Source organism: Streptopelia decaocto, assembly GCF_964273445.1.
Source record: "Streptopelia decaocto genome assembly, chromosome: 1".
NCBI lineage: Eukaryota > Metazoa > Chordata > Aves > Columbiformes > Columbidae > Streptopelia > Streptopelia decaocto.
Window position 1 is genome coordinate 126,428,312 of NC_138663.1, and position 12,319 is coordinate 126,440,630.

The 12,319-nt window shown below is 34.6% G+C and overlaps 1 protein-coding gene across 2 annotated transcripts in view; it reads right to left on the bottom strand.

Annotated features, from left to right (window-relative positions):
* Positions 1-12,319, bottom strand: part of NCAM2 (neural cell adhesion molecule 2) — a 294,710-nt gene that overhangs the window by 67,682 nt on the left and 214,709 nt on the right. For both annotated transcript variants that reach the window (XM_082045723.1, XM_082045724.1), the window contains exons 10-11: positions 10,078-10,265; positions 7,802-7,898 (exon numbers count right to left, since the gene is read on the bottom strand). In XM_082045723.1, the coding sequence (XP_081901849.1) occupies positions 7,802-7,898; positions 10,078-10,265 (285 nt within the window). The remainder of the gene's footprint in view (positions 1-7,801; positions 7,899-10,077; positions 10,266-12,319) is intronic.

Below are 12,319 nucleotides of genomic sequence, written 5' to 3' on the forward strand. Positions count from 1 at the left end.
TTGTATAACCTTTTAATAATCAGGCACTTAATTTTTTCCAGAGGTTATCTAACAGCTGTCAGAGTGTCTTAATACTAATATCATACCTCAGTGAATTCTTACAGTTAGCATTTCTGAATATAGGTCTCCTGAAACCTCCAATGCTTGGTGCTCATTGGGTTAAACCAGCACAGATTTATTTATGTGGAAGAACAATTCTAATGTCTTCTACTTAAAGACACAACTATGTGAATCCTTGATGTTAAAGATATGAGTGAATGAAAATCTCAGCTTGAGGGATGCAAACCTCAAATCTTTTCTTATTCCAGGGAACATTTTTTCACCAGGATATGGGATGCTGTTGGAAATTTTCACCCTTTTTGGTGAACCTGTATTACAGAAGGAATTCAAGATTCATGGTCAGACAGAATGTGGCCAAATGTAACCAGTATGCTATACATCCAGGAGAACACAGACCTGGGCTTTAAATATTTTCCTAAATTGAGCAAAAAGTTAAGGGTTTTAGGAAAAAAAAAAAAAAAAAGTTCCATAAACATTACAGATTTTTTTCTTTAATCACACAGACAAAGAATTAGTTATGTGAGTTGCTTGGTAAGCAAGGACAGATCCCAAAATTAGAGGAGGATAAAGATTAGAACTAGCTTGTGACCCCTCTCCTCAGGATTCTTATTATACCTGAGAGCAATATTTTTTGCCCTCTTAGCAACAGTACTGTAAGCACCATTCTGTATACAGATTATTTCCCTCACTACATCAAATGACTATTCTGAGAGGAGTGGGAAAAATACAACATAAGAATGCCAGTAGAGTAATCCAGGACAGTCAAAGCAAAGCAGCATGTCACTGTCTGAGTGATGTGGATACCAATCACCTGGGAAGATGAATATAGCTCTGCAGTGCTGAAGAGGAACACTGTGGATTTAATTTCAAGCTAAAAGCTGCTGTGGATACATACAACATTACAAATAGTTTTGAAACACTTTCATTCATTTTCTGTTGTTAAAAGAGTGCAAAATGAAACAAAAAATATTTAAGCTTGATTTAATATTTAATTATGCTCAGACTTTTTATGTTAGGTTTTGTATGCTCTTTTTATATGGCAATTAACTGTTACTTCAGTTTGGATCAGAATAATTATTTGGTCAATAGTATGAAACAAAACCATGTTCTTCACATATCCACTCTGTTCTTGACTTTCAAATGTTAAGGAAATCTCTTTTCCTTGTGTTTTTATGTCTGCATATGATTAACTATAATAAACATGGCACAGGCAAGAAGACATCCTTCGGGAAGAACCTTATGTTCTCTACTGCAGATTCAAGGATAATTTCTGCCAAACGGAGATATGATTCCATTTGCTTATAAGCATAAAATGAAGCTCCTGTGAAAATCCAGTAAAATATTTTGCACAACTAGCACAACACCATATATTTAAAACTCATTTAAATGTGAAATACATCCACTTCACCATTTTAAATATGCACCTCACAATTTAAGCAACCACACATGTAGGTAAGTTTCATGCAGTTTTCAGAGTTGAACTGCATCAGTTCTAAAGAGTGAATCGCCTAAAGAAAATAGAACAGGAGACACATTCCTAGTCAAAACCAGAAACAAATACTAGCAATCCATTAAGACAGAATAAAAACACCTACTCTCTCTTTCAGAGTAGGCAAATCTATAATTTTTTCCTCAAAGATCATTAGCAGCATAAAGAACTGAATCTAATACTGTAGTTCCCTAATTTGTATTAATTTGATCATGCAAGGTAAACAGCCCTCTACTCCTGATCTAGCTAAACATTCTAGCATTTGAGTTGTCCCCTGTCAGCTGAAATTATTTGGGGCATTGTCAGAATTTCTGTGTTAGAATTGCAAGGCTTTTGCCTCAGTGTTTAGCAGGGTGAAGAATAACTTGCCAAGGTGTATACTCTGAAATCTGTCTGGAAGGATAGAACTCTGGATGGTTCTTGTTTTTTTTCCTTTAAAACTAATCAACCAATCAAATGAATTGTAGAGGAGTTTAGCGATGGGCAGTGATTACTCTTTCATATACTGTTATGGATATAAGTTGAAGGACTATATAATGGAAAAAAATAGGGAATTTCTTTTCTATGATCTAAAGATCACTTAGTGATAGAACAAATTCTGGTAGATTTTCTTAGAACTTTCACTTATATCTTTGTTGTCATCTGATGTCAGAACAAAGGATAATTTACCAAAACTTCAGCCTTTAAATTAACATGAGGCATTAAAAACCACAAGTGTCAGACACTTAGTCAATTTCATCTTCTTGCCACAGTGTCTAGTCCTCTGTTCAGTATGTGACTGTATTCACATATGATATTAAAGAATTCCTTAAAAGAAGGGTTTTTTTTTTTAAAAAAAAAGATCACAGAATCATAGAAGGGTTTGGGTTGGAAGGGACCTTAAAGATCATCTAGTTCCAGCCCCCCTGCCATGGGCATGGACACCTTCCACTAGACCAGGTTGTTCAAAGCCCCAACCAGCCTTGCCTCGAACACTTCCAGGGATGGGGCATCCACAGCTTCTCTGGGCAGCCTGTTCCAGTGTCTCACCTCCCCAAATAGTAACTGTAAAATTGTACTTGATGTATTTTGTACTCAGCGTTTCCAGCTGGTTAGCACAAATGAACTTTGTGATACATTGGTCTGAATTAAGTAGTATTGGTTTGGTTCCAAAAACATTATTGCAGCTGATAGAGAAGTACACACAGATTTATCTCCACTGATATGTAAATGTTCTTTCAAGTCTATTACTACTATTACTCAACCTGTTCAATAGATGACCATCATTTATCACTGGGAATTTTCCTTTCAAGCTATTTTGTTTGATAGTTTTATGGAAGAAAATAATTTTCCTTCTGAGAGTTTACCAGTCCTGTTGTAAATGGAGAAAAGGAAGTGATGGTGTGAGAGTAGGTAGTGGGGTCAGAGATTTATCTTCCAGTTAACTTTTGTCTCCTATCTCCTGTCAATATGTTCCTAGTGCAGTTCTGCAGCTTTTTCTGTCTCTGTATATCTGGCATATATATTGACTAAAAGTAGCTATGTCTAAATGCTGAATATAAGTAGTATCAGGATGATGGCAGGGAAAAAAATTCAATATTAAATCTACAGGTTAGGCTTAGTCTTGCCTTGATGTCCTTACTTGGGGAAAACTACAACAGATTTCTTTTACCAAATCATTGGGAGCTCTGGAAAATAGTGAAATAATCAGGAAACAGACCACACCTAGCAAATAGATGCATAAATTTGAAGTGAAAATAAGATACACACATGCAAAGCAAAACACTGTTGCCATGTTGATGGTTTCACACATGTTTATTGAAAATCAGTTTTGTTTGCTTGTTTTTTAAATAAAAATCCTCTAGCTGATGCTGCTATGGATGTGAATGGCAAGTTTTAGGACAGAGATCTAAATTTTAGATCTGCTCATATTTTTGTGGAGGTCAATGGGATTTTGGCTGCAGCAAGGGAAAAGTTATACAGAGAAAGCAACCCAACAAGCCTAAAAAAAATCTCAGTAAGATCCTATAATGCTATCTTGGAACAAAACATGATTATCTTTTTTATTACATTATTCTTCAGGGAAAGTTAAGCCTTGCTTTTTTGAATTTATTTTGCTTATGTGAAAACACCGATATTTGGAGAAAAAATGAAGAACATCCATTAACCAGCACTAAAGTGTCAGCACCAGAAATCCAGACTAGTAACTGTTAAATTTGATGTAGTCCTCATCAGTGATTGATCAATCTTATAATATTTTAAGTATGACTTGATTCTGTAAAATAGGTTAGAGGATGCAATTTCTGTGAAGCCCAATTATTGTCTTTCCCTTTTCTTCATTTGCTTTTGATGTCTTATTCCCCAACTTCACTTTCTGTGTATACAGGATGCTTAAAAGACGTGTAATTAAATAAAGTGGCATGGGAAATCTCAATATCTAATTAGATCACAGAATATATTTTAATTTTGCTTTTAAATTCCCTGTAATATTGCTGTAGAAAGGAAACAGACATAGCATCTCTCATTTCTTTAAGTATTCTTACATGGTACCGCCTGTATATGTTGTAATGTCTTTGATGTTCTATAGTATACTGTGTGAAACATGTAACAGAGATGATTTGGCAAGGGAAGTTTAAAATTCATCATCAGGATTGCATGATGTAGCTAATTTGTAAACTATGTTCACTGTCTATTAGTATGGTTTCTGCCAGCAGTTGTTCCTGTTAACACTGAGTCACTATAAGTCTTTGTGTTGAGCTGCAGTTCCAGGCATTACATGTTGAGATCAGAATCTCAACTTCCATCAAAAATGAAAGTGTTCTTCTGTGTGCAAAAACTGAAAGAAAGAATGAGGCAAAAAGGTAAATCAGACTATTTATTCTGACCTTTTTACCCCTTGTAGTCCCAGAATAGAAGAAAGAAGGGGAAAGGGAAGTCTAGGATGAGTAAGGCCATGAAAGTCTTAGAGGTGAACAATGGTTTACTTTTTAGGGGCTCTGGATTCAGTTCAGCTGTACACTGTTATGTACAAAATACACATTAATATTTGAAAAAAAACAAAAACACTTGAAATATCCAGTTTAGCTCTCTGTTTCATGACCTTAACATTCACCATATTAAGATAACAAATTATCTATTCCAACAGCATACCCTAGATTACTGATGGCCATACAATTTTCTAACTATCTATACAAACACAGTTGAAATAATGATACTGAGATCTGAAGAAAAAGAAAAAAATGCTTTGCTAGTTAATATAATCTCCCTGCATATAGATATTTCATATAAATTATGACTAAACTAGATCTGGGAAAATCTAGGAATATCTCTGCTCACCTCAGGCTCTGAAAGCCATTGGGACAATCTGCCAGGCCAAAGCCTAAGCCTGTCATAGAGAAAAAAACAGAGTATAAGCAGCCTTCTAAAATAAAAGTTGTGGTTGTGACGTGAAGTAATTGTTTTTCAGTGGCAAGAAACAAAAAAGACTGTGGTCCTTTTCACATTCTATGTGTTACTCACACAGCATTTTAAATGCTGAAGCAATGAAAAAGGCAACTGTCAACCATGTGGTATTTTTAATAGTTCATCATCACAAGTAAGGTGGTGAGCACAGCTGATAAAGCTTTCAATAAGCACTCAAGTTGCTCAGCATTTACAGTAATGGCCAGCACTTTTCAGTGTGAAACCTTAAATAGGTTGCAGTTCTTCAATTGTTTTGAAAGCTTTAAATAAAATTGTCTGCAATTCAGGCTGATTCAGTAGCTCTGTATAATTTGAGTGAATAGCTATAGTTTTCATGTCATACAAAACTGTATGGTTGCAAATTGCATATAAATTCTGAAAGAAGTGTTTTTCTATCATCAATAAGTCTAATTTCTTAAGGAGGTAAACAGAGGTAAACATAATGGGATTGTGATAGTATGATCACTTTTTAATTTGCATTAAATTAAAAAAAAAAAGGTAGTTTAATTTTGTTAAAAAGCAGCAAAGTGGAAAAATAGAACAAAACATGAAGCAACAAATAATTTCTGCAGAATTTTAAGAGACAACTACTCAGTAAAATGATCGTTATTTGTAAAATTTACCCTAGAAGCATACTTTGCTTAATACTGTCTCCCAACTAGAAATATTATTTATTTTTTCCGGATAGAGCCACTGTGAAAGTTTGCTATGCCCCAGTGTTAGTATTTACAACCAAAGACAGAAAGAAAATGCACAAAAAATTGTGTAGGCTTTAATATGGAAAATATCAATCATTAGGACCTCCTAATCTACAATACCAAAGTAAAGCAACAGAAGTAGTAAAACTAGAAAGAAAGCTGCATTTGACATTTTTAAGCTGTAATTATTATGATATGTTTATCCTCCATCTCCCCAGTTGTTTTTCGTTTCCAGCTGATGCTAGTTTAAGTGCAAAAACTGTAACATTAAGCTACATTTATCATTTGCTGGTTTTTGTTTGTTTGTTTTTTAAAGTATATTTAGATGCAAATGCTAAAAATGTAGTCTTTCAGGATACTGAATATTATGCATTACACTACTGTAAGTAGCGCCTAGCATAATGGAGCCCTGACATGCCCAAACCCAGTGTAATACTACACTACAGATACACTACACTACGTTAAGGATACCTGTACATTGTTATCATTACTACAAAATTTGAGTTTGTTCTATTTTCTACATTTCATATCATTATATACAATGTCCATATATAGCTTACGCTTCACATAATAACCTCCTAGAATTCTTCATTCATTATGTATTTACTAAATACACCCTGATTTACCTTTTTTATGTTTATAACTCCATTTTTTTTAAGTGTTCATCAAGTTTTCTGAAGAATTGACTGAAAATCTTTAAGCAAACTGTTGCAAAAACAGAGAGTAGTAAGCTGTTTGAAAAACTGGTATCAGTAACAGCTCTGATATAGTTGTATTAGAAGGCCAAAACAGGATTATAGCTTGTATGGAGTTATGTACTCTCACTCACATTTCCAGGGGCTCATAGGTGAGAATTTGCTGAAATACAATGCATAATCAAAACACCATGTTTCCAATTAATAATGTGAATTACTTTGTATTAAAATGAATTATTTATTTATAAAGGCAGGAGAGAAATACATAGCTAAAATAATCTTTAGGCAGTATCATACATTGTGATGGGACACTGTTTTGCAAATCTAAGAGAAAAATCAGCAGATACAGAATATCTGCTGAAATGCTCTCATATGTATATACATCTTTATGAGATAACAGTGCACACTGATAATCACAACCTGAGTTCCTCTGTTTTCATTGACCTAATTGCTCTATTTTCTCAACTTTTTCTGTCCTGAGAGGTAAGACACCACAGGGATGCAAGTGGGATTTCTTCTTCCCTTTCCTATTCTGGGAGTATGGTATGACCTGAGTATTACATGATGAAAATGGTCCATAGCAATGCATCACAAGGGGTGTATAAATTTGAGTATAGCTGTACCTTTGTTACTGTAAACTGCATTATAATTCCATAGACATCATTAAAGCAGGAACAATTTGCATCATCTAAGTATGTAGATGCAAATGTTGGGAGACCTCAAAAGCTTGCTGAACAAGCACTAGTCCATTCCACAAGAAAATTTAATTGAAAGAAATGCTAAGAAACCCTCATTTGCTCTCAGTTAATACTTATTTCTGCCAAAAAACAAACACACAGTCATATTTTTATATTTGCAAAACAACAATAGATGGACCTAAAAATATTCAGAAATTCTGTAACAACTGGTTGTAGAACATTTCAGATTTAAATTAATTCAATCTAGCACTCTGGGTTGAATTCAATTATTCAAATAAATAAAAGTGCAAATGAAGATCAAAATTCTTTACTGAACTATTTCAGTCTTTCATTGGTTTTGCTTTATCAAGAAAATAACAGGGAGAAAAGAGAAAAAGACTTTCCTAATGCTTTCTTATTTTTACTGCCTGCAAGCCATATGCCTCTTCACTGAAATAATGAAAATACACTTATAAACACAGGATGTAACAAGGGCAAAGGAAAAAAAATCAGACTAATTCATTTTTTCCAAATTTCAGAAGGTCTTAAGATTAAATCCAAAGGAAATTCCTATTCTGAGGGAATGGGTTTATTTCACTTTGTATTGCAATTCAAATTTTAGAGAATTAAAAGTAACTGCAAATATTCCATTGAAATAAAATAAACAGAGAAAAGTGTCAACTTAATTTTGATTAAAACAGAAAAATATTTAAAGAAGAGGAAACATTTTTTTCAACTCACCAGCTTGACCAAGTGTATATTCCTGGTATCTTGTTCCTATTCTGTTTGTGGCTGTACAATTATACCGTCCAAAATCACTGTCAGATGTGGGAGCAATCTTTAAAATGAATACAGTTTGTAAATATTAGTTTCTAATCAAACATCAAAGTTCTTTTCAAAAAAAATTCAGAAATGCAAATATGTTTTCCTTAAGCAATATGCAGATGTGTTCTTACTTCAACCTATCTATTTGTCCTGGTTTTGTTAAAAACAAGTTTTCTCTTCTAGTGAATTTTTCCATCAGCTAAAGTCTTCTTACTAACTGCATTTTCCTGAAAAGCTAGATACATGTTCTAGTAGACACAGAAATGGAATGCGGGGTCACTCATAAGTATGGATGTACATCCCACGAAAGGGGCAATGGAAGTAGCGAACTGAAACTGACCAACTAAGTATTCTATCCCATTCACGTGATCCTTCATATAAAATTGGGAGATCACAAGGATCTTGGCCCTTTTCGTTATGGCTGACATTAGGAGAGGACCTTGATAGTCGTCCCTGTGAACTGAGGCCTATTGACAGACTGAATCCAGTTCCGGTTGGCTGCATAATCCAGTGCAGGACTTCTGGGTGCTGGCCCTACATCTGCCAGAGCAGTTGCCAGGACTTTCAAGATGGGTTTTGTGTATTCTGTATTATTTTCTCTGTTTTATTAGTAGCATTAGTAAAACATTTTTAATTTTTCCAACTCTCTTCTCCCTGTCCTTCTTTCCCTCCCAATCGCCTGTCCTTAGAGAGAAGGGGGAAGAGGGAGGAGCAAAAGGGGGGAGGGAGGGGAGAGGGTTAACAATACATCTGCCACGTTTTCTTTGTCACCCTGCAATCAAAACCTCGACACTATTATATTCTCCAAATACAGATCTAAAGACACTCTTTTTTTGTGCTAAACTCCTCCTTCTCAAATTCAAATGAGGAAATGAAATAATGGAAAGTGGTGACATCTTTACAACTTCATTTTTAAACAAGGAAAAACATAAGAAACTTTGCATTTTTTCACAGATGTTATTTGCACTAACTTTTATTTTGACTGAAATGATCAATGAAAGGTCTGAAAATTGCTGATTCCTATAGATGATGCAAGAATAATATTTTACTTCTTATTGTTTGCAGGATGCACAACACACCAGACATTTGGGGAAAAAAAAGATGTCAGGAATGTGGCTCAACTGTAAACTCAGGTGAACACTCAGAGAACCATATATTGTAAAATGTATTTTGTGTTGTTAAGCTTTACGTAAAATTAAAAAAAAAACATAAAGATGACCTTCAAACAAGAGTAAGACTGCATCTCTTTAAATTAATATTCTTTGCTACAAGCAATGAGGTTACTTGTCTGGACTTTAGGAAAAAACAACAACACAACCTTTTTTTCTTTTTCAGTGCACCATACACCTCTTGCTTGGGATCTGAACTAGGTGCCCCACTCTGTTCACTCCTGCAACTTCCCAGTTTTCTTTCCCATGGCAACTGAGAAGCTCATGCTCAGATATAAGCCTGATACTAGGTCTTCCACTTGTGGAGGAAGACAGTATGTCACCCTTGTAACAGGTGAGACCAGGACTGGAGACACTGGTAACAATTTGTTGCGAAATAATTAATTAAAGTCCATGATTTGCTATACGCTATTGCTGAGTTTAGTTTAATTAAGGTAATAAAGTAAATGGATACATAAGGTCCACTCTTTGTGTCCTACCTTTCTCACATTTTGTCATTATATGTACCTTTTAGATAACAGAAGGGAGCTTCTATTTTTTGCAGTGCCTCCATGAGGTAACAGTTGCTATCAAAGACAGCTGCAGGTTATTATCACTTTACCCTTCTGTTTTGTTCTTGACTGAAGCCATAGAAATATTTTTGTATATACCAAGCACCTACCAGGTAGTCACTTCAATGTTTAGAATTAACCTGATGGTTTAGTTTTATATTTATTTTATATGTACTTATTTACTTGCAAGAAATGCAAGTTACATTTTTGTTCACTGCAGATGAAAACCTGAGCACAAGTCACACAAATGAGGTTTATTTTCTAACTGCTCATAGGAAATGTGGAGATAAATGAATTCGTAAACACGGGCAGGAGAGGTGGTGGGGGCTTTTTGTGTGTTTATTTTTTTAAGAGCCGTACTTACTAAATTGTAAGTCTTATCCTTAAATGCGCTCTATAGTACTTGCAATGGTGACAACCTGAGGAAGAAATTAATTAACATCACCGCGTTGATTTCTGTTTTAAGCTTTACCTCTAGAATCAGCTTTCTTCCTGTACTGTAGGTCTTCAGATGTGTTGTATTTTTTACTGGTAAAATTAATTTCCCCCTTCTCCACTGAACTGAGGCAGATGGATTTGCTAGCACTTCACAGCTTATATTGATTGGATTGCCTTCCCAAGAGTAATACATGGTTTGATTTGACACAAATGTTGGAGCATCTGGAAAAAGGAAGTAATACACAAATATATTAACTGTTTTAGTAAAACAAGCCACATACCACTATCTAAGCATTCATGTTCACACAGAAGTTTAAATTGATTGCTGTATCAGTTTATTAAGGACCATAAAAATATCAGTATTCAACACTGAGTTTCTGAAGCCTTTATTTTGGTAGCTTTCTCCTCTCCTGAAACTGTTTCAGCTGAAAATCTCATGAAGATAATAGCTCCTAATTATATTCAGCATTGGGAAACATGAGACACTTAAAAGACATTATCTCAGAAATTACAAAGAATATTTCTTCCTGAGGATGAACAACTCTTCAGCCAGATGCTTGAATGACAAAGGGAGGTGACCTATGAAACTTATATATATAAGCTATTCATTTGCTGATTTTATAGTGTCATCTTTTGCTATGGAGAAATTACATTCACTCTCCAGATTTTCATAGATGTGTAAGAGCTTCACCTATTTCTCACTGGAACTCCTTTGTGTTTCATGAAATCTTTCTAAAGAGAGATGTTTAGTTGTATGAATAAACCTATAACAAAAAATAATAAAAGAATACCTAAAATGTTGCAACATATTATACCTACTTCAGAAAAAAATGTATCAGTGCACTATGTAGGACAATCTTTATACCAGTTACTTATGAAATCACCCAATGACAGAAAAGCAAAAAGATGGTGCGTCTTCCTTACAAACCCACCTATAAATGGCTAAGTTAAACATATAGCCAAACACTGTGTCTGATACAGACGAAATTGCTGGTTTGCAAACTAACTATGATTTTCAGATCACATTGCCAGTAGTGACAAGAATTATCTGTTCTACCCTCTGTTTCCCTGGATAGCAGGAACAATTTAATGGTCTCTTTCCTTGGTCATCTACTTATGTCTTGTTAAATAATATTTTTTTCCTATCACATATTTATCTGTAAATATATATTTTTTTTAATTTTAATCCCACTCTTACTATATTTTAAGAGTATTAAGAAAATATTCTTTATATTATTAGAAATCAGGGAAATTCTCTAACACTTTAATTCCAAAACGGAATTATCAGTTATAGCTCATGTCATGATGTCTCTTTTTAACATTTAAAAATATATAAGTGTATATTTTTATTTTGATAAATAGTTCCTAAATGTTTCTAGATGTGTCTCTGGAAATTATATTCTGGTCTTCTCACAAATATTTTAGCTTTCGGTTAGAAAATTGCTAATAGGTATATCAGAGACCAGAACAGAGCATATTTTAAAAGCAGTAAAATTTAGCTTCAGGAATGGTTTAAAACTACATCCCTGCTTCTGAAGTGCATGTTTTCAGCTTCTTTCTGTGTTTGCCTTTGTCAAAAAGCAGAGCTTTATGGTGACATTATGCTGCTGCTGCTGCTGCTGCTGCATGCATGCATACAGGCTTTGACTGAAAACTGTGGATCCATCCAAATAAGTATGTCTACCTATGTATTTATTTACTAGGTATGGGAGCTCATCTTTCTTTTCCATATGTTTAAAGAAGTAATTCTGGTGCTCCTTGTTTCTCTTATACCTTTTAAAAGATGCACATATTAATCCTCTAAACATCTTAGAGCAAAAATTGACTACCAAAGGGTCCACTGATGTGGATAGGACACCTCAGACTAGCAGGGCTCTGTGAAGAAAAATGCAAACTGCATATGCTTGTTTTATGGTTAAGAATGGTCAGGAATCTCAGAATACCAAGAGTCAGAGCCTTGGCTTTTCCTCTGGAAATTGAGATAGTGGTGAGAACCACTCAAAGGAAAACTGCACAAACTGATTTCTGCCTGGCAGTTTTTGCACCTAATGTGTTCAACACATGGATCAGAAATCTCATCAGAGTATTCATGAGACACAAATGTGGTTATTTCACAACAATTTTTAGATAAGCACTGTCTTCCAACGCACAGTTTCTCAGACTAACTTCAATCCATTAATGTAACACTGCCATGAGTGTGGAAGAGAGAAAGATGTTCTGTCTGAACCTAACTTTCCTTCCTAGGTGACACCATGCAGTTTGATGCTCTCTGTTTA